Consider the following 23,351-nt stretch of genomic DNA (forward strand, 5'->3'; position numbering starts at 1 on the left):
AGATGCCGGCCTGATTCCAGGACCCTGAGACCATGAACTGAGCTGAAGGCAGCGGCTTAACCCCCTAAGTGACCCAGGAGCCCTGGGATGGGTACCTTTCACTGATAAGTCTTCCTCAAAACTTAACTGAGTTATGATTTCTTTACTCTTTGCTCTGGGCTCTGTCCACATCTTCTTCAGAGATGGGCCTTAGTTTGGAAACTATCCACTTTAGCAGAATTGCCAATTCTTAATTCTTTCTCAAGTGGGCAAGGGTACATTTTGTTTTTGTTTGTGAGTGTTTTGGGGAGAGGAGGGGAGAGAGGAGGCACGGAATAACTACTCACAGTGAGTCTTTATCAGAATTCCTATGTATCTGGAAGTTTTCTTGGCTTTTTTGGGGGCGGTCGGGGGGGCGATGACTTTGTTACACTGGCATTTATGTTGCGTCGGATCGTGGTTATCGCTCCCCTCGGATATCTGATTTAGGATGGCAGTAAGAACTTACTTCTTGTCCATATCTGTCAGACTTCACCCCACCCTGTTCTGAGTACCCTCTGTGCACTCTCTGAGGGATATGAAGGATCTTGTTCTGTTGAAAGCTGAACTAATCAAGTGTTACCTGAAAGTTTGGGGGAACCATCTTGCTCCTCCTGACTGTTATTTTTGGGTTAGTGATTCCACTATTTTTCTATTCACCTGGCCCTTTCTTAATTTTAAAATTTTGAATAATAAGATATTTTGAATATTTAGAAAAGTCAAGGGGAGAAAAAATCCCAACATTTTGAGCACCTAACCCAAATTTAATGGATATTAACATTTTGTCATACTTGTCTTAGATCTCTAACTCTGTTTAAGATATAATGTTAAATATAGCTAAGTCCTACTATGCTTCCTTTCCCCTTTCCTCTTTCTTGGGAAATGACTACTGGTCTGATTTACTATCTGTCATTCAATTCCATGTTTTATACTTTTTTTTTATATATTATGTATACACAAACAACATATAGTTTTGAAATCTTACATAAACAGAATTGTATTGTATGTATCCTTTTGCAGTTTTTTCCTCAGCATTTTTTTTTCAGATATGTCTTCATGTAGATCTAATTTACTTAATCATCTAATCTTTAAGCCTCTTACCTCCATTGCCCTTTTCACTTGTCCTGTTAAAAAATATCCTACCTATCAAAGTCCCCGTTTAAGTCATATTGTCCATAAAAACTTTTCCGATTGTTTTTTTCCAACAGGATGAGATCTTTCCCACTTCTGAATTCTATCATTTTATTCATACTTGTCTGTTTGTAGTTGTATATTTTTGTGTTTTTGTTATTTGTGCCCTTCGGATGCCATTTCTACTACACTATGAGCTCCTGGAATTTCTTTTATCTTCTGTGTCTCTCCTGGGGCTTGCCACAATAACTTATACATGGTAGGCATTTAGTCACTATTAGTGACTAAATGGTTAATCAATGAATTAAAAAATAAAAATAAAAAAGAAATCCTTTGCACTGATGAACTGTTAGTTATGAGCATGATAATGGCCCCATTAAAATAGAGCTTATAAAGAAATATTCAGCAATGAAAATTAAATAAAATGCACATAATTGTCGAGAGTAGTCAAGACTAACTTCTTGCAAGAGATGAGCAAACATTCCCTGAGAAATGAAATGGGAATTGATTGGTGATATCATCCAATGAGGAAACTCCTGGGAATTGATCCTGATGGCATTTGTGAGGCGCTGCTCTCCTGTGGCCAGACTCATTTCACTAGCTATCAAATTCTGCTGTTGTCATCAAGGTCTTGACACCCTCACTGGCCATGGGATACTGGTGTTGAGAAAAAGCTGCCTTTCTCCTTTCTGTTCACTTCATAAACACTGCTGGGAACCAGGAATTCTTTGGTACCTAAAGAAGAAAGCCTAATAGACACATTTGTACATATGTATGTATATATGTACATATATGTTTAACACTTGCTTTTTTTTAATGAAACCAGATTGTATCTCCGCAGAATATTTTCATTCTAGAAGGTACAGTCCCAATATAACATTATTTCGGCCTCACAGAAGCTCTTCCCTCACTTGCCAAGTAGAAATTAAATATTAAGTGGAACTATATGAAATTGCAGTTTTGTAGGCAAAAGCAGTCAAATACTTTTGTATTTGCAGTTTTGTATGGTTAAACCATATTCATCCAGTCTTGATTTTCTCTTGGCGTTCTGCAGAACATTATCATGGACCTTTTCAAGGTGGATAATCCCAAATCCATTTATAATTCTAAAATGCATTTCTGAACTTTAATTTGTAACCAGTTTTTTTTTTTTTGTAGTTATCTTAAGCTTCAAGTTTTTTGTAAAATGTTTGTATTTCTCAGCACATATTTAGTAGATACTGGAGAAGGTTGTCGGGGACTCTGTGAGGACTGTAGGCCAGAGATAAGCCTGTAATGAAAACTTTTGCTATCAGTAGCTGCATATAATGGATTGAGTTGGCTTTAAGGAGCATTCAGTTTCTTTGAGTTGAACCTCCAGCCCAAACTTCCTGCCACCCCCATATCGTCTCTTTAAGTCTTATAAGGGAGATCGGTGGTGGGGAAAAACTATGGAAGAGAAAATTACCTGATTTTATTACCTGACCCTTGATTTTATTTGGAGGCTTAATAGGGAAGATGGTATGAGCCCTAGCTCCTGGCACCAGCCTCTTACTTTATGGTTCCCTAAGCAGTTCTTAGGTTAAGGGGACCTTGGGGTGTGGGGTGGGGTGTGGGTGGGGGTAGTTGAGAGTGAAACAACAAAGAGATAGTGGGAGTTAGCAGATACTGTGGAATAGGATTGGGGAACAGGAATGGAAAATGGGGATAGGTATAAAAATTTAAAGAGGCTGTTTCTTCTCATCCTTTAAAACATGGCTTAGAAATCTTTCTAACCCTTGTACCTTAACTATATCAAACTTATATCCAGGCTACACACCTGTTTGGAAAACATCATATATAGAATTTAGCTTTGAACATAACAGTTTTGTGTTCTAAAATAGTTCTTTGAAAAGTCAGGGTCATTTAAAATGAGTTGGTCTACTGTTGTCTTTTGAATCATTAATAACTTTGAGCCTTTATGCGAAGATAGTCTCATGTGAATAACGAGAAAGACAATGGGAAAATATCACACTGCTAACAAAAATATTTTAGACAGCAAGTTCTTATTTATTTTAAAAACTTACCTGCTCTTATAAATTCCTTTGTGAGTATTTGCTTTCATTTTCTTTGAACAAAGAGCTCACTTGGCTGAGTGTTAGACTATTCATTTTCTGAAAATCTCCGTCAGCACTAAGAATGAAATGATCTGACATGAAGAATACTTGGTCCGTTTTTGATGACTCTGGGTAGAGACTTCTCAAACTCCTCAGAATTCTGAAAATAGAATTTGAAAGTTAGACTTAATATTTGCTGCATCCTGGTTTCTTTGGTTGCCTAAAATAAATTCCTAGCTATTTGGCACAAGGTGACCTCTTGTTTTAACAACATTAAGTTCCTTCTCTCTCACATCATCTTTGAAGTTTTTTGTAATATGCTAGTTCATTATGGAAATTGAGATAAGAAAATCATCTACATAAATTTCTCTTGTTGTTTGCTGCCAGCTTGAGACTATAAATTCCTTTCTACTGAATACCTGCTGTGTACCAGAATTTGGACAACATGCTCTAAGGAGATGCTAAGGAAGTACTACCCAGCAAATAAACTAAACAAGTAGTAGGAGAATTGGCCCCTTGGGAATTTGTATTCTGTGTTAAATGGGAAATAGTTACATATACATAAATAGATATATAGAAAAAAAGAAATATGAGAAACAAATATAACTATGGAGTAGTATGTATACTATCTAGTATATACTAGTAGATACTATCTAGTATCTAGATAATATATAGATACTAGTATATACTATCTAGTATAGATACTAGATAGATATCTAGATATACTAGATATCTAGATATACTAGATATATCTAGATATCTAGATATCTAGATATCTAGATATAGATATATAGATATCTAGATAGTATCTACTAGTATATACTACTATATACATACAGTGTTTTAGAACTGAAGGGAAATTTACATATTATCATTTTCTAGATAAGGAAAATGAGGCCCAGAAAGTTTGACTTGTCCAAGGTAGTAGTTACTCTAAACAGCAAACATTTTTTTTTTTTTAAAGATTTTATTTATTTATTCGACAGAGAGAGATCACAAGTAGGCAGAGAGGAAGGCAGAGAGAGAGGAGGAAGCAGGCTCCCTGCTGAGCAGAGAGCCCGATGCGGGACTCGATCCCAGGACCCTGAGATCATGACCTGAGCCGAAGGCAGCGGCTTAACCCACTGAGCCACCCAGGCGCCCTAAACAGCAAACATTTTATTGAATATTTGCTCTCTGAAAATTTAGGCTTCAGTAAACAAAGAGTTAAAGTCATGAAGAACTTAATTAGTTGTAAAGACTGCATTATTTGCGTAAAAAGATGAATAATAATACGAAGTCATGGATACAAAGTGTCAAGTGAGGAGTACAGTTGTCAGAATTACTTTTTTTTTTTTTTTTAAGTAAGCTCTGTTACCTATGAGGGGCTTGAAGTCATGACCCTGAGATCAAGGGTCGCATGATGTGTACCAACTGAGCATGCCAGGTGCCTCAGTAATTATATAGACGTTTAGAGGGAATGGGTAGGGGAAAATTTTATACTTAGGCTAATCTAGATCTTAGCGAAGAGAGGAGACTAGGTAAGTTCAGAGGGCTAGGCGTGAGAACAGTGAGCATTCAGAAAGCATTTAAGGCATGAGAACAGTGAACTATGCCTGCTTTGTTTTGAGGGTAGAGAAAGTAGACAAGCAACAAGATTAATAAAGTTGGAGAGTTAGGTAAATAGGAGAGGGCCTTAAATCTAAGGCAGAAGAATTTGGTTTATACTTACAGTGAAAAATCACCAAGCACAGAACTTTATATGTAAATGAGTATTTTAGGAAAATGAATTTCAGCTGTGCAGTGTAAAGTGGAAGAAGACCAGGTAGAGCAGTTATGATAGTCCTGGGGGAAGGAGTCTCTACAGGGGTTAGAGTAATGGAGAGAGAAAGGAGAGTCCAGTGATTTGAAGAAAAGTAAATAGAATTTGGTAACTGCTTTTTTTTTTTTTTTTAAAGATTTTATTTATTTATTTGACAGAGAGTACAAGTAGGCAGAGCGGCAGGCAGAGAGAGAGGGAGAAGCAGGCTCTCCACTGAGCAGGGAGCCCAGTGTGGGACTTGATCCCAGAACCCTGGGATCGTGACCTGAGCCAAAGGCAGACGCTTAACTGACTGAGCCACCCAAGCGCCCCTGGTAACTGCGTTTATAGAAGAGTAGATAATAACAATGCGTGTGTTCTCCATCTGGGTTGTAGCAGTAAAGGAGCTGGGTTTGGCTGGTTTCTAATGCATCTGCTCTTCAAAGGGATGCTTCGGTGGGTGGAAGCCTTTCAAGAGCCCTGAGTCTAGCCCAACATTCTCAGGTGATACTGAATACATAGTTTAAATGACCGGTTTAAGTTTGCACACGTCCTAAGTTAGTAGAACTTGGTGTAGAGCCCATTCTTTTGACTCTTGGCCAGTGCTCTATTATACCCTATTGCTTAAGAGGAGATGAGACAAGTGGTTAAAAACACAGAGGAAGATGCCTGGGAAGTGAAATGCGAAGTTGAAGAGCACATCATGATGAGGTTTACCCACAAGCCGTTTCAGTTCTCTTAGGTTTTCCTTATCTTCAGACAGTAAATGTGTATACTGTCGGGCTCATGAGGCAACAGTGACCCGAGTTCCTTAGAGCTGTCTTCTCACATTCAGTTCTTCGTAGTCAAGGAAAAAGATTCCTTCCGATTTTGGATTTAATTGCATATATTCTCTGATTCCCAATTTTGAAGTGAAATGCCTTTTCCTCTGCATGTAGATAGGTTGCTGTGGTTACAGGCTGTAGGTGAGGTAGCCTCAAAAGAAAAGGCCCCATCAGTCTTTTTGGAGTAAAAGGAGGAGGAGAGTTTTGGACCCAAATCTTTCAAGCTAATTTACCGTGTCAGCAGTTAAGAACAATTTAGTTACACAGATCTTATTACCTAAAAAGGTTGGTAAATACTGTGAATCAATAGAGTGTTTTCGCTAATGGGAAGTTTTTGGAGAATTAAATAGCCTTATAAAAAATCCTTTATATTTGGTTTTTAAATACATAGTCTGGTTTATTTAAGATGTAACTCAGTCTCACTTCTTTTCCCTTCTGTTTTCCTTTCCTTCCCTTTTCTTTCCCTTTTCTTATTCTGCCGGGCTTGTATCTGGTATTAACAGATAACCTGAAGACTCAAAATAGCGTTATCTGGATCAACTAACATTTATTATGTACCTACTACAAGGGTCTCTTATTTAATTTCATCTGCTAAGATGAAATATTCCTAGATTTTATGACTAGGGCCCTAGTAGTAAACATTTTCCAACACTGGGGTTCTATAGTTCTTACCCCATTTTAATCCTTGCCACGACTCTTCTGTTATTAACTTCTGACCTGGCTGGGAAGTAAAGGGAAGAAAACTTTACTCTTTAATAGTGAGACCCTACCATGAGTTATACTAAGTACTTTATATATCACCTCACTTAATACTCATAACTGTTCAATAAGGTAGAAACTCTTGTACCTATTTACTGATTAATTCATCTAAAATATTTATTACTGTTAATAAAGATATTTACCAATTCAGCCAAGATACTTAAGTATTGTTGAAATTGCTCAGGATATCACAGTGACTATCAGATGAGGTCCCTGCTAAGGCACAGAGAAGTTAAATAACTTGTCCAAGGTCACACAGCAAGATAGTGACAAAGCTAAGATTTACATACAGATCTGGTGAATTTCAGAGGGAATGTATGCAACTACTCTAACATGCTGCCATTTATATATATTGCATGTTCTCTGTGATTACTTAAATAAATCAAGTTATAAAGATGGGTGCGACTCCCAGTATTTCTTTGTTTAAAAAATTTCTCCATGGGGTGCCAGGTGGCTCAGTCTGTTAAGCTTCATTGTCTACCTTTGGCTCAGGTCATGATCCCAGGGTCCTGGGATAGAGCCCTGTGTTGGGCTCCCTGCTCAGCAGGGAGTCTGCTTCTCCCTCTGCCCCTCTTCACTACTCGTATGCTCTCTCTCTCTAACAAATAAAATGTTAAAAAAAAAAAATCAAGGGATCTTTACATAATTAAAAAAAAAAAAAAGGCTTTTCATGAGTCCAAGAAAGAAATCTGTTGGTGCTGACAAGCACACCTGCCAAATAATGCTTCTCACTTCCCCTCCCTTCTCCCCATTCCCTCTCCACTTGCTCATACCTCGGTATAAACTGGACGGTGTAACCTTCCTTGGCATGTGGATGTGTTTGTGTTTTGAGGACTGGGAGAGTTTTGTTTGTTTCCTTGACTTCCTGAATGTTCCTTGCCCACTTGCAAGTGCTTTCTTGTAGCATGATGGTGAGTAATGTGTTGTTAACGTTGTAATGTGGTCATACCAGTTGGAATATTTTTTTTCCTTTTTCTACCAGTTATCTCTGATGAGTATGTGAGTAAGGACTCTTGGGTCAGACTTGTCTTCTGCAGTTCATTCAAATAGAGAAGACTTTCTGTATTCAGAGGACCAGAAAATAGTCTTGAGGTTGGGAAGACTTAAAATCCAGTGTCTGGGGTGCCTGGATGGCTCACTTGGTTAAGCGTCTGCCTTTGGCTCAGGTCATGATCCTGGAGTTCTAAGATCAAGCCCCACATTGGACTCCATGCTCAGCAGGATTCTGCTTCTCCCTCTCCCTCTGCTCCCCGCCCGGCTCGTGTTCTCTCTCTTGCTCTCTCTCTCAAATAAATAAAATCTTAAAAAAAAAAATCCAGTGTTGTCTGAACAGCTGAAATTCAGTTTATGGGGCAGCTCAGTCAGTTAGCATCTGCCTTTGGCTTGGGTCATGATCTCAGGGTTTTGGGGTCGGCCCCACACAGAGCTCTCTGCTTAGCAGTGAGTCTGCTTCTCCCTCTCCCTCTGTGATCTCTCTCACTTTTGCTCTCTTCCGAATAAATAAATGAAATCTTTTTAAAAAATCCAGTTTTGTTTTGATCACACTTAGCTAGTGTGATCCAAGAGAGTTACTTGTTTTTGATTATGTCCATTATCACCATGTGCCATATCTCGGATGAACCGTGTTTGTTTTGGAGTTAGGAGCTTAAAAATAGGCACACAGGTTTTGTGGTAAGCATTACTTAGTAGAAGCACTAAAAATGCTTAGGTCTGTGAGACTGAGAAGCTGAGTTCTAGTTGCATTCTAGGGATTTATTAGGTGGGATCGAGGTAGTTAGTGGTAGAACTAGTGGGTTTTAGGGACCTAGGTCAGTTAAGGATTGGGATTTAGTCTTATCTGTGCATGACACATAAGGTTAATGAGGTGATTTATGTGGATGTGTCTAACCTAGTGCTTAGTACTTGATTGGTACAGAGTAAATATTAGTTAAATCTTTAAAGATACTTGAATGGTGAGTGTTGTCAGCTTGTCATTCTAGGGCAGCTTTCTCATCATTAACTATTCCTTCTTTAGAATAATATGTATTGATCATTTAACTGTGGGGAAACATTTGGAAATGGGATTGGGGTATCGAAGATTTATATCAAATTCTTGCTGAAACTGTGGTCTTAACATATACAAATTGAAATCAGTTAGACCTAATTTAAAGGGAGGTTCGTGATTTTGCTTTGTTAGGGTCAATCCTATGCTTTTTTGATAGAAATAGATTCTCAGTCCTGTGGTAGAGTTGAAAGTGCTTGTTTTTCAATTCCAGTTAAACTCGATTTGGTTTTTGATATTTGAGATATTTGGCCTATGATGTTTCCTTTTATCCTCTGCATTTTTTTCAGTGATGTAATATATTTGAAGGTATTTTGTGAACTCCAGAGCTGGCATTTGTTAACACCACCACCACTACCAGAGAATGTGAAAATAAAATAATGTTAAAAAGATCAATGGGGGGCGCCTGGGTGGCTCAGTGGGTTGAGCCGCTGCCTTCGGCTCGGGTCATGGTCTCGGGGTCCTGGGATCGAGTCCCGCATCGGGCTCTCTGCTCAGCGGGGAGCCTGCTTCCTCCTCTCTCTCTCTCTGCCTGCCTCTCTGCCTACTCGTGATCTGTCTGTCAGGTAAATAGATGAAATCTTTAAAAAAAAAAAAAAAAAAAAAAAAAAAAAAAAAAAAAAGATCAATGGGGGGGCGCCTGGGTGGCTCAGTGGGTTAAGCTGCTGCCTTCGGCTCAGGTCATGATCTCAGGGTCCTGGGATCGGGTCCCGTATCGGGCTCTCTGCTCAGCAGGGAGCCTGCTTCCCTCTCTCTCTCTCTCTCTGCCTGCCTCTCCGACTACTTGTGATTTCTCTCTGTCAAATAAATAAATAAAATCTTTAAAAAAAAAAAAAAAAAAAAGATCAATGGGATAGGACTCATTCTAACGATGGTTGGTTTCCTGGAGTAATTTCAAGGAGAAAACCTCAGAGGACGACTTGTGTACTAATTCATACCTTTTGTGCTTTTTGTGGAAGGGAAAAGGAAAAGCAGAGACTCGTCACCCTGAAAACTTGGCCTGGGGCTATGTGATCATGAAGGGTTGCCTATAGTACTTAGATATACACTCTTGTGGCAACATAAACAGGATTTGTCATATGTTTGACATAGTCCATTCTACTGGAAGCATCTGTCTATATAGGAAACAACTCCTTCCAGTTCATTGATGAGATCAACTATATTCTGTTTCTATGGATCCTATATTGATAAAATGTACCAGTCTAGGACAGTATGGCCTTCTAGAGTGGTTAAGATTAAGGAAACAGTGCCTTTGACCAAAATATTTGGCTGGGTGTTACCATCAAAATCCCTTAGAGTCAACCTCTGATGATTGGCATTCTTGGAGAAGAACATGTGATTTCAATAATTCAGAAGAGCAAGTTACTCAGTAAATTTTTTTTTAAGTATTTTATTTATTTATTTGACAGAGATAGAGAGTAGATCACAAGTAGGCAGAGAGGTAGGCAGAGAGATGGGGGAAGCAGGCTCCCCACTGAGCAGAGAGCCTTATGCGGGGCTCTATCCCAGGACCCTGAGATCATGACCCGAGCTGAAGGCAGAGGCTTAACCCACTGAGTCACCCAGGCGCCCTGTTCAGTAAGTTTTGAAAAGACTCTTACTTTTAAAAGTTTACTCTTAATCTTTTTCTGTCACCAGTGCCTGGAACTCAATAATCTGTGTTAAATAAAGGAAGTTAACCAATACCTATCTTGGGGTTTTCTCTGGAATCAGCCTGTTAGATGAACTTCTAGAAAGCAGGGACAGTTTACTGGGTTATGCATCCCCTTCACTTAGCAGCCTGCCTGGCTTGGAGTAGGTCCTTACTAAGTGCTTACTGAATGATTGAGTCAGGAAGTTCAGGTTTCATTAGGGGAGAATTGCAGTGACCGGTGCTATTGTGCTGATGGTGGCCCTTCCTAAGAGGAAGAAGAGATATAGCTTTCCCACAAATCAACATGAATCAAAGTGAATGTGAGGAAAGTGATTGCTTTGATGATGCGGGCATTTTATTTACTCTTTCGGACAGGAAGAGGTCATGTGTTGAAAGTTGATGCTTTATTTCTCTCTTGGTTTTTATTTTATGTTGGATTCTATTTAAAATTTAGTAATTGCTGTGATTCCATAATGGCATATGAGAACTATATTATAGCTTCAGACTATCAGTAGAAAAGAAAAAGAAAAATCTATCCCTTTGTCACACTTAATTTTATCCTACCCTCTTGCTACACAACTTCCGACCTCGAGTATAGTGCTAGAAGAATATTTCCAAATCCAGTTTATATCTTTATAGTGGTGATGAGTCAAACAAAAATGGGGATTTGATTTTAGCATGCCTTCATGACCATCTGTATAGATGATTTCCCTTAATATGGTTTGCTTAAGTGATTAAATTTCCTAATTATGCATCTTTTTCTTTGGTACACATCTGTAGAAGTAACAGATTTATCTGGGTGGCAGGAAGAAAGAAGTTTTCATAGATAAATCCACAAAATAGATCACATGGAGAACTGAAAGTCATCGATACATGTCAAGTCAGGTAAAGATTGCTAGAATTGGAGTCAAGAGGGGTGCCTGGGTGGCTCAGTCCATTAAGTATCTGACTCTTGTTTTTAGCTCAGGTCATGGTCTCATGGGTCAAGGGATTAAGCCCCGCTTTGGATTCCATGTTTAATGGGGAGAAGATGAAGGTCTGCTTAAAGATTCTCTCCCTTTCTGCCCTTTGCCCCACTCTTGTGCACACATAAGCTTTCTCGTTCTCTTTAAAATAAATAAATATCTAGAGAGAAAAAAAAGAATAGTAGTCAACAGATTTATGTTCTATTACGCAGTTCTAGCACTAGTTAGCCCTGTGACTTTGGGCAAGCCACTTAATGTCACTCACCTGGTTCCCAGGGTTCTCCTCTGCAATTTGAGGGTGTGGAATGAAGTAATCTCCTGGTTCTACATACAATTCTCCATAATTCCAGATAATGTCTATAATTCCAAAGTGCCAAACAAGGAAAAATAAGCTGACTTTCTGCATCTCACCACCAGGCTTGTTCCACATTAGTCCGAAATGTAAAAATAGAAGTGTTCCCAGTCTATGTTCCCAGATAGACTAGAAGTCAGATTATATTATATTCTTATAACTAATTTTATGTGCTTAAATATAAGAGGCATGGTTTCTTTTATTTATTTTAAATTTTATTTATTTGTGAGAAGAGAGCACAGGGAGGGGAGCAAAGGGGGAAGGAGAGGGACAAGTAGACTCTGCACTGAAAGTGGTTTAAAAGGTCTTTTTTGTTTTGTTTTAAGATTTTATTTGACAGATGGAGATCACAGAGAAGCAGGCAGAGAGAGAGGAGAAAGCAGGCTCCTCGCTGAGCAGAGAGCCCGATGCGGGGCTTGATCCTAGGACCCTGGGATCATGACCTGAGCCGAAGGCAGAGGCTTTAACCCACTGAGCCACCCAGGCGCCCCTAAAAGTTTTTTTTTTTTTTTTTGTAAAGAAAGAGAGAGTGCACGGTGGTGGGGGTGGAGTGGTGCAGAGAGAAGAGAGAGAGAGTCTTAAGCAGGCTCCATGCTTTTTTTTTGGAATGCAACAACTTTATTGAAAGAAAAGTGCAATTTTGTCAACAGCTTAAAAGGGGGAACTTAAGACACCACCCCTCAAGCGCAGAACCAGGTGAAGAGTGGACTCCTTCTGGATGTTGTAGTCGGACAGGGTGCGCCCATCCTCCAGCTGTTTCCCGGCAAAGATCAACCTCTGCTGGTCAGGGGGGATGCCCTCTTTCTCTTGAATCTTCCCTTTCACATTCTCGATGGTGTCACTGGGCTCCACCTCCAGGGTGATGGTCTTACCCGTCAGGGTCTTCACGAAGATCTGCATGCCCCCTCTGAGGCGGAGGACCAGGTGCAGAGTCGACTCCTTCTGGATGTTGTAGTCGGACAGGGTGCGCCCATCCTCCAGCTGTTTCCCAGCAAAGATCAACCTCTGCTGGTCAGGGGGGATGCCCTCCTTGTCCTGGATCTTAAGCAGGAGTCTTAAGCAGGCTCCATGCTGGGTGTCTCAACCTTGAGATCCAAGACCTGAACCTAAGAAATCAAGAGTCGAACGCTTATAACTGAGCCACTCAGGCACCCACGGTTCGGTTACTAATGGGATGCCCGGGTGGCTCAGTCGGTTAAGCATCTGCTATCAGATCAGGTCATGATCCCAGGGTCCTAGGATCGAGTCCCACATCTTCTGCATCAGCCTCCTTGTTCGGCGGGGAGCTTGCTTCTCCCTCTGCTCTACCTGCCGCTCCCCCTGCTTGTGTTCTCTCTCTCTGACAAATAAATAAACTCTTTAAAAACAAAATAAAGAAGAATTATTACCACCAATGGCACAACCTATACAGATGAAGGAGACCCAAAATTATTTGGGTCTCAAAATATCCTGGGCTGGATTTTCTAATTCTTAACTCTAACCTAGAAATAGAAATGTATTTGTATTGGTGGAGTTGGTGGGGAGGATGGGGTTAGTAGTGTGGATGAATATGGATAGTATTTTTAAAAGCAAAATAATAATTTCTTATTCTGTGGAGTTTGCATGCGTAGAGCAATTTGATTTTGTCATAAGTCCCTGTAGAACTAATATAAACCCTGTATTTAAATTCAGGATACCTAGGTCCAAGCTCCTTGCTACCTGGGGATCATTTAAGCTTTGTAAGCTTCTGTATGCATGTATTTTCCATCAGAAAAGAGGGGGTTAGAGGGGCGCCTGGGTGGCTCAGTTGGTTAAGCAGCTGCCTTCCACTCAGGTCATGATCCCAGCGTCCTGGGATCGAGTCCCACATTGGGCTTCTTGCTCAGCAGGGAGCCTGCTTCTCCCTCTGCCTTTGCCTGCCTGTGCTCACTCTCTCTCTCTCTCTCACAAATAAATAAAATCTTAAAAAAAGAAATCTCAAAAAGAGTATTTAATTTTTAGAATTCTTATTAAATGAGGCCTTATTTGTGAAAGTGCTTTAAAAACAGAAATTACAACAAAAGAAGCTATTTTTACTGAACAGACAGGTGTACAGATATATTTGCATAGACCTTGATTATGTGTATCCAGGGGGTGAATGATGACATTTGAAACCAGTAAATAATTCACAAGCCTATTTTAGATATAGATTAGCTCTCAGTCATCCATACACATGGGCTAGCTTGAATAATTTAGAATGACAAATATTTGTTACACATCTACTATGTGCCAAGCAATTTTTTAGGCCTGTTTAGAATTTTTTTAAGTATAAAAGAAAGGTGCCAACCTCAAGGATCTTAATTCTTTTTAGAATGTATCTTGATTTCCATCTTGATGATCTCTTACACATCCTTTAAGATCCAGTTTGAGAAACCTTCCTAACCCATCCAGGTAAACTAGTTCTTATACCTTTTCCTACCCCACTGGGGATGAATAACATGTTTAGGTTTCTCCCAGCAGACTGGAGTGCCCCGAAGGTAGGACTCTTGGCTTCTCTTCATTTGTATCTCTAAGGCCCTAGGGCAGTGCCTGGTACATGGTGGACCCAGTAAATGTTGATTGAAGGACGGATAATCAGATTGGAGAGATAAGATGCTAGTATCAGGAAGGCCAACTAATATTACAAGGCAGTATATGATAACAGGAAGTGAATTTTGCACATACGGGGCCTAGAGGAGTTCAAATGAGGTCTAGATATGGCCAGGATAGATGAAACTTGCAGATGGAGAATTTTAAACATAATAATAGTAATAAAAGATAGCTTTCTTTGAAAGGAGTTATATAATTTTATAAAAGACAAATTTCTTTTTCTAATTGTTTGGGGCTCTTAAAAAATTAGTAGTTGTGTACTTGATTTAAGAATCAAGAAGGGGAGAGAAGATTGTCTTCAACTAGGGAATGTTGGTTGATTCAGAGAATGTGTTTTACTAGCCTCTGTTGATCTGTAGTATTTATTTTTTTCTCCCATATCAAAAGTTTAGTAATCAGAATCTTTATAAGGGCTTAAGTAGAACTTTTATTTTTACAGACTGTTCTTTTAAAAGTTGAGTGTACTAAGACTCAAACCTTGAACTATCTTTGACCCTCACTGAAAGAGAAAAAATTCATTGTATGTGGCAAATAGAAATACTGGTTTGGATCTAAAAAAATAAACATTAACATGACTTTTGTTTCTATTCAAGTTACTGTTGTTGTGCCAATTTTATAATAATAGACTTTCTCTCTGACTCTCTCTACCCTTATTTTTCTAAAGGTCACTTCTGTTGTACACATCTTCCGAATTATTAAATTTCCCAAGTAATTGTAATCCAAGGAGCCTTTTGTCAGTAACACTGAGAAGACAAATGCCAGTTCATAAGGAGTTCTCTGTGAACTTCTCCCTGATCTTTATATCAGGATTTGGCTGTTAATGGATTTGTCCGTTAGAGATTCATTTTGCTATTGGTAGGCCTGATTAAAAAAAACAAACAAACTGGAAATTCTTTTTTTTTTAGATTTTATTTATTTGACAGACTGAGATCACAAGTAGGTAGAGAGGCAGGCAGAGAGAGAGAGGAGGAAGCAGGCTCCCTGCCGAGCAGAGAGCCTGATGCGGGACTCAATCCCAGGACCCTGAGATCATGACCTGAGCCACCCAGGTACCCCCAAACTGGAAATTCTTGAAAAAATAGTTAAATCTTGTTCTGACACATGCACATGCTAGTAGTAGTTATAAAACCATGAAGCCAGTTCTTGAGTCCTTACTGGGTTGTATCCACAGTAGCATATAGTAAACTAATAAATTGTTTTGGAATGGTAAATTATATGATTGAGTTTTGGGGGTTCAGTTTTTCTCTTAAGTTTGATTTAGGGAGAGTAAGTGGCTCTTCCTTGAGCATATAGTGTCGTGGAGGTAGAAAACAACCCAGAAATTGTGCAGCGTATGTAGGAGGAGATGTGAACATTTTATCCCAAGAAATAGACAACATGCATGGGATTAAGAGAATATTATAAAATCTTTGAATGTGGAATGAGTAGTGTAGTAAGGGATAAACGTGGGGAGGAGGTAGGGTTGGTAGATTAAGGCATTAGAATTTCAGTAAATATGTGTCAGTTTGCTATTATTGGAAATTTGGGAATGAATCGGCTATTTAGCTGTGTCTGTACATCGAGGAGAGGACAGTTTTCTTTTGCTCTTATTTTTGAGGGACCATCTGGTAGAAAGTACAGCCCAAGAAGTCCTTTTGCAACATTTTCTTGGAGGCTTAACGAATTTGAAAGACTCTGGAATGGAAATGATTGACTAGGTCCTGTGTGCATGTGCTGATGGTACCTTTGCAATGGCTGTGGGCCTGGAGGGTTTGCTGGGGATGAGTAGAGAGTGCTTTCGGAGGAAAGGTACAGGGGCTGTACTGGGTACTAGTGGAGCGAGGTGGAGTATGTCGAGGGAGTTAGGCAGAAGAAAGGCAATTGACCTTTTTCGAGTGTTTACTTTATGCCAGGCACTGCCCTAATGTATTTTCAGTTAGTTAATGCTAACAAAAGATCTGAAATGCAGATATTTTCTCCATTTGATACGTGAAGAAATGGAGGCACCAAGTGGTTATATTATTTACCCATAGTTCAACCCTTAGTAGGTAGACTGGTATTTGAACCTAAATCTGTCCAAATCCAGAGCCAGTTCTCACTGTCTCTCTGTCTCTGTGTTGAAAGCAGTTGCAGCTGGGAGGGTAGACTGGCACATGGGTGGATGGCACGTGCTTTTGCCATTTGCCTCCCTGGACTAGGGGTGCTGTGGTGCAAGGGTCTGGCCTCTGGGGTCCAGTAGGCTGGGTTCGTGAAAATCCTGGCTCTGCGGCTTTTTCCATTTGTAATCTCGGGTGAATTACTTAACTTTTGTGAGTTTTAGCAATCTCATCTGGTGAGGTAGGGTTAATGATACAAACAAATCTCTTAGAGTTACTTGGAAGTTAAAATGAAATAATATCTGAAGCTTTAACACATATTACTTCCTGTCACTTCTTTTTTTCCCTTTTAGACCCATCTTTCTGTCTCTCAGTTGTAACATAGGTCTGCATAGGTCTCTTTGGTATGGAATTTGGTCATATTCTCTCTCCTTTTTTAAAAGAAGGTTATATTTTGCTTCTTTCACTTGTAAGGACCCATTTTAATTAAGAACAATCTGCCAAGAGAGTCTTTGATTTTTCCCTCCCACCTAATCAGGAATTGTGTGAAATTTCTAAGGGTTTTTGTCCCTCCTCCTTCTCCCTGTCTGGATTCCTTGGGACTGACATCATAGACATGGAGGAGTCTCTGACCTTTGAAAATTCTTGACAGTCTTGAATGTTGTGGTTTTCCAGTGAGTTTTGGGAGGAGTTGGAGGGGACTCAGGCACAGCTGTAGTGCATCACTAGGACTGGGAGAGGGTATAGTGTAAGAATGTGGATGCTTGGGGATGTAGTAGATGAGAAAATGTAGGGTCAGTAGTTTCTCAGGCATTTAAACTATTATTATAATAGTTATCCATAATCAGTATTTAATTTTGGGTCATCTTTCTCCGTTACTAAATAGTTGGGCATGCAGAGCATGCAGACTGATTGTAATGTTAGTCTGAGTTAATGTTTAGGAAAAGAAACTTGTTGCAAATAATGTCATATAACAATCTTAAGCAAATGTCTTTGAGATGAGCCACTGTTTGAGACCTGCCTGTTTACAACACTGATGATCTGATCATCATCGATACTGGTGTGTGTGTGTGTGAGTGCATGTTTGCGCGCATGGTGGGGTACTATACAAATACAATTTAGTTTACTTGAACAAAAACTGAGTGGTGCTTGGGTTTTAGGGATACAGGATGAGCAAGACAAAATTCCTGCCCTCAAATTGCTCATGGTTTAGTGGGGGAGGTAAATGTGTAAATAAACACAAGTACTCTGTGGTGTGTAAATAAAATCACAGGTGTAATAGCAGGTGCAGCAGCAAGGAGGAAGAGAGCAATTTAAGTTGGGAACCCAGAGAAAGTTTTGCAAATGAGGTGGTACTCAGGGTAGTTTCATAGAAGAGGTAAGAAATCACTTGCTAGACCACAAGTCATTCCAGGCAGCAGGAACAACAAGGGCAAAGGAACTGAAATGTGAGCACATGGTGTACCTGGGGAATTACCAGGACAGAAGGGGGAATGGTGGCAGGGGAATGAGGCTGGAGAGTTAGGCAGAGCCAGATTGTGAAGGGATCTGATGCTTTAGTCATTGAAGAATTTAGAGCCTGGAGCTATAAGGCCTATTTGCATTTTAGATTGATCAGTCTCCACAGCATCCAATGCCTGGAGAGAGGAAGGGGGAGAAATTAGGAAGCTATTTCCTGGAGTCCAGGTTATAAAAACTTGAGAGAATAAAATATTTTTAGCTTACGAAGAGTGTGGGATGGATTTAAGAAATTGTAAAGGTGAAATGAGTAGTCCTTCTTAAAGGACTGTTTGTGAATGAGGATAAGGTAAAAGAGAATTCCAGGGTGGCTCCCCGGCTTTTGTGACTTGGCTAAGAGGACGGATGATGGTACCTTTTGCTAGAATAGGCAACACTGGAAGAGGGGTAGTTTGAAAGGGGGAAGGGCAGAGATGAGAGAATGAGCTCATGCTTTTAACATGCTGAGTTTGAAGTGCATATGGGATTCCTAGGTGAGCTGGAGAGTTTGGGGCTGTGAATACATTTTGAAGTCATCAGCATTTGGTGTTCAGGGGCATGAATGAAATTCTCAAGGAGATGATATGAATTAAGAAGATGGAAGGCCTGAGGTAGAACCTTCAGTGCACTAACCATTGGTTAGGAAGAGGAGTCCACAAAGGTGACCAAGACACGGAGCCAGAGAGGCAGGAAGAGTGATAAGTATCACGTGCTACAAAGAGATCATTTTAGATAAGCAGTAAGGAGAATTGTGATCTTATTGTAAGTCAGTGCCATTCTTCTTCAATAGAAGCCCATTTTGGTAGGATGAGCACTGCATCTAGAGGAGAAAGTAACATGTGAATGTTGATTTTAGGGAGTTTTACAGGGTAGAGGAGAAGAACAGCTGGCAGGTAGGAACAGGGGAGTCAACCTAAAGGAACTCCTCTTGCTTTGTTTCATATTTTTTTCTATGAAGTTGAAGGCAAGGCCATGCATCAGGAGTTAGGGAGTGATAAGAGCTGAGTAGGAGAATACTGGAGGTGTGGCATAGTAGCTGAGAACATTAGTTGACTTGTCCCCAAGTTAAGCAGAAGGCAGCAGTGTCCCATGGAAAGTAATGAGACTGACTGCCATTTATTTGTAGTTGGGTTCCTCTGCATGATTATTTGATCTTATCTTGCTTAGTAGGCCCAGGTAGTAGCAGAGAAGTTGAGTGTGGGAGGCATCAGGTTGGACAGATGAAATAGAAGAATAGTGGAACTAGTTTTTTACTGGAAAATAAGTGATCAGTCAGGGGGCTCACATTCAGTTAGGCAAGAAGGGACAAAGTGGCATCTAATCCACTTTTTTCCCCTCAGTCGTCACTGCTTTCCAGCTCACCATCGTGTCCCCTAGTCTAGCTCACCATCCTGTCGTTGCAGTAATTTCCACTTGTGTTCCTTCCATGCTCTTCTCACTACAACCAGGGGGATCTTTTAATATTTCATGTCTGATCATGTCCTGCCCCTATTTACAACAGTGACTTACATCAATGGCTTTTCATTATCTTTAGGATAAAATCCCCATGTTTAGTAGGGTCCAGCAGGCCCCCCTCTTAAATCTCATTTTGTACCATTCTCACCTCTGTGTTTTTTCCTGACATAGAACGTTGATATATGTTTCTTCTGCTTGGAGCATTCTTTCTTTCCCAGTTTGTCCCTCCAATTCCTACTCATTTTTTTGTCCTTAGATGTAATATCACTTCCTTGGGAAAGCTTTTTCAGACTCCCTGTAGGAGATCACACCACTTCTCCAGCATTTCTTTATTACAATTTTCTGTGATTTTTTTTTTTCCTCCAGACTGGAATCTTTTTGAGGATAAAGATTATATCTGTCTAGTTCACTGTTGTGTTTCTAGTCTTGGTCATAGTGCACCTAACACATAGTAGGCACGCCATGGTTTTTGTTGAATTGTGAACAAAGTAGTTAAGGAATTGGATGACTTGGTCTGAGGTGAGGATATATTGAGTTAAGATAGCAGGTTTAGGGGCGACTGGGTGGCTCAGTGGGTTAAGCCTCTGCCTTCGGCTCGGGTCATGATCTCAGGGTCCTCGGATTGAGCCCAGCATCGGGCTATCTACTCGGCGGGGAGCCTGCTTCTCCTCTCTCTCTGCCTACCACTCCACCTACCTGTGATCTCTGTCTGTCAAATAAATAAATAAAACCTTTGGAACAACAGAAAAAAAAAAACTTAAAAAAAAAAAAGATAGCAGGTTTAGTAGTAGAAAGGGAAAGCTGGAAGGAAGATGAGACTGTAGCCAAAGTAAAATTTTGGATGTTGAAAATATAGAGGTGTAGTAGTTTAGGAGATGGCAGAGTCCAGGACTGAGGTGCTGGAGTGGAGATGAAGGTCTTTGCATTTGGTGAGATTATGAAACTCTTACAGCAGAAACATTGGATGGATGGTGTAGGTGGGTGTTGAATTTGCTGAGGAAAATGGTAGGATTTAAAATGAGGGCAATATAAGGCAGGCGTCTAAGTCTTTAATACATATAAGAGATAGGCACAGCCCTTTCCTATGTGAAAGAATTCAGTGGGTAAGAATCAGTCCTGTTTTGGGGTAATGCCCTAGTGCCTTTGGGGGCGGTGTGGTATAGTAGAGCATGTGTCCAAAATATCTGGGTTCAGACTTTGGACAACGCATCCGACTTTTCAAGCCTTGTTTGTTTCTCTGTTAACACATTTTTATGTGAAGAAATGCTTTCTCTAATCCTTGTCTATGCAAATGCCATCATTCTTGGGTGTGGTTTTATTGTTCTGGAGAAGAAGAACACAGGCCATGATGTGGAAGTCACAGAGGGGGGTGGGCTGGTGATTTAATTTAGAAAAGTATTTTGTAATGATTAGGTCTGTTCAAAGTAAGACGGACATGGTGGCAAAGGAATGAGTCCTCCATCAAGGCTTGTATCTATGTGAAGACTGGGTGATTTCTCGGTCAAGAGATGTAAAAGAAGGATTTCTGCTTGGGGGCAGACACTGAATTAAGTAATCACTAATGTCTCATCCAGTTGGAGGACTGGAGGGTTTTGCCCCCAGTTGAGATTTGTCTAAACACCATTCAATCAACAGATGTTTGAGTGTCTCCTCTGTTTTGTTTGAAAGTTTAAAAGCCAGTATTTTCTTTTTTTTTCTTCCTGTGTGCTGAGACAGAGCCAAGGACTGTGTGTTTTAGTCCATGTTGTGACTATTTCCCGTTTGGATTTTGAGAAGTGCCAGCCAAGTGTTGGTGGTGACGTAACAGAAGCCACTGTCCTCACCTGCTGGGTGGGGTTCGGGTGGAGCCTGTGGCCTGCACCTGGAGGCATCAGATAGAAGAATGAATGTGCTGCCAAGAAGTTTGGTTTAGTGCTTTGAATTTTTTGGCAAGTCATTCTAGATAGTTTTGGATCTCTGAATTACTTCTCAAAAATAATTTTTTGAAGAAAGACCTACTGTATTGGCAAATGAGGTCTGTGATGCTGTGACATTGATGGTTTTTTTATTGGCCTGTGTCTGGCTGGGAAATTGCCTACATGCCCATGGCTTAATCAACTCTTCTCTCTTCTGCTGAGCATCTTTTTTCTGATTGCTATTTGTCTGCTTACTGTATACCTCCCACAGTCTTTCCAGAAAGTTATTAAAGTGGCTTTACTGAGTTCCTTTGAATATTTTTTTTTTTTTAAAGAGAGAAGATTGAAATTCATTTTGAAGCTATGCTCTTGGTCTTGGATTAGTCATACTTTCAAGTTATTTGGGCTGCAGTCATCTCCTGTGACCTCTAAGAAGTGACCGAAATGGGCTTGGAGAAGAAGTTCTTGCTTGTATTAGGGGAGGGAGAAACCATTCATTCATTTATGAATTCTGAAGGAATTTAATTCTTAAGTATAAAATGAAAGGAACTAGTTTATTTTATAACTTGACATTTTGAATTTGAGGTTGTTAGGCCAAAAGTTCCCATGAATTGGCAGCATTTTCTGACAATTAGGATATTGAAATGGAAGGAAATTAGATATCGATAATACACAGACTAAAAGAGAATGTCAGGATCATGGTTTATGAGGCTATAGTGAACAGGAAAAGTTCATTTTTTAAACCTGGGAAGGATCTGAGAGGTCATCGAATACAAGTCTAGGATAAACAAGAGGCACCTGAAACCCTGTAAGTAATTGGACCAAAGCCACCAGGCTAACGTATATAGGTGTAGGTAAAAATCTTACGATACAGGCATGATGGAACTAGTGACAGTACAGATGTCTCTTCAGAAAAGAGTTTCTGGGGGCACCTGGGTGGCTCAGTGGGTTGAGGCCTCTGCCTTCAGCTCAGGTTATGATCCCAGGGTGCTGGGATCGAGCTCTGCATTGGGCTTTCTGCTGGGCGGGGAGCCTGCTTCCTCCTCTCTTTCTCTGCCTGCCTCTCGGCCTACTTGTGATCTCTGTCTGTCAAATAAATAAATAAAATCTTTAAAAAAAAGAAAGAAAAAAGAGTTTCTGAAACGGAGAAATGGATTGGGACCATGGAAGACTTAGAAATTGAGGGTGATAGGAAGTCCGAAAGACCCTAGAATTTCTCATTTGCCAAGTTAAACCGAAAATGGATTGGTTTGGTGCTGGCTGGTGTGGAGGTTCCCTTAGTCATTTAATCATTTACTCATCAGGCATTTATTGACTGCCTGCAGTGTTGTAGGTGCTGTGCTAGGTGCTAGGTGTCGGGGCTACAGATATGACTAAAACACGTCCCTGCACTCAGATTAGTGACTCCCTGGTTTTATGACCCACAAATCGTTGCTCTTTATTTGCTTAATATTTCTAAGGAATGCAGAAAATCAGGATATGATCATACCACCAAACAAGCTGTGTCATGGGATTGGAGGAGGTCTGAAGAAAAGGGATCTGAGTCACCCTTAGACTTCAGGTTGTTTAGGAGGAGCTGTTTCTGCAGTCACCTGAGTCACCTTTTACCTTTGAGAATTCTACTTTTGGTCTTCTCTAAAAGGCGAGGGATTGGTGGTTGTGGCGGGGCAGGTGTGTTATGGTTGCTTTGGGATCAGGCCCTCTTTTCCAGAGAACCCGTCTAATGTGGTAGAATTGGTCAGAGATTGTTCTTCACTCTGTTATTGCTTCCTCAGCTGGGACTGCTAACTTTAGAGGAATGTGGATTGGTGCCAGGCTATCAGGTCAGGGACAGAGTTTCTGCCAAAGTCAAGTCTGAAAGAAGAGATCTTTTTCAGGTGAACTTACTTGGCTCACTTGTCCGCAGTGGAGAAAGGCATATTTCCTGGGTTCATGAAATTAGTGGGCAAAAATTAACTTTCATGTACCTTGGAGATCTCCACTCTGCTTTGTGTAAAAGCTTATTTTATTTTGAGTAGTTTAAGCTTAATCAGCTTGCTCCTTCCATGTCCTCAGCAAGCCTCAGAACACTAGTCAACTCTAAAGTTTTTCAGTGTATAGTATTCATTTGTTCATTTATCCATTCATTCAGCACATATTTACTGTGCCAAGTGTTACATGCTGAGGACACAGTAATGAACAAGACACACAAGCATTGAACTTTCAAGAAACTGACGTATTAGAGGGGGAGCCTAGACAGCAATC

General features: G+C 40.2%; 2 protein-coding genes across 2 annotated transcripts in view; one reads left to right on the forward strand and one right to left on the reverse strand.

The window, feature by feature from the left end:
- The window catches only part of OTUD7B (OTU deubiquitinase 7B), a 57,657-nt gene that overhangs the window by 8,839 nt on the left and 25,467 nt on the right, over positions 1-23,351 (forward strand). The gene's annotated exons all lie outside the window — the stretch shown is intronic.
- On the reverse strand, positions 12,197-12,624 carry LOC106004115 (ubiquitin). Its single transcript, XM_045083141.1, has one exon. It carries the CDS (start codon positions 12,476-12,478, stop codon positions 12,230-12,232), a length of 249 nt encoding a protein of 82 aa, XP_044939076.1. The 5' UTR covers positions 12,479-12,624; the 3' UTR covers positions 12,197-12,229.

Source organism: Mustela putorius, unplaced genomic scaffold (genome assembly GCF_011764305.1).
Source record: "Mustela putorius furo isolate JIRA1106 unplaced genomic scaffold, ASM1176430v1.1 tig00000695_pilon_pilon_pilon, whole genome shotgun sequence".
Lineage (NCBI taxonomy): Eukaryota > Metazoa > Chordata > Mammalia > Carnivora > Mustelidae > Mustela > Mustela putorius.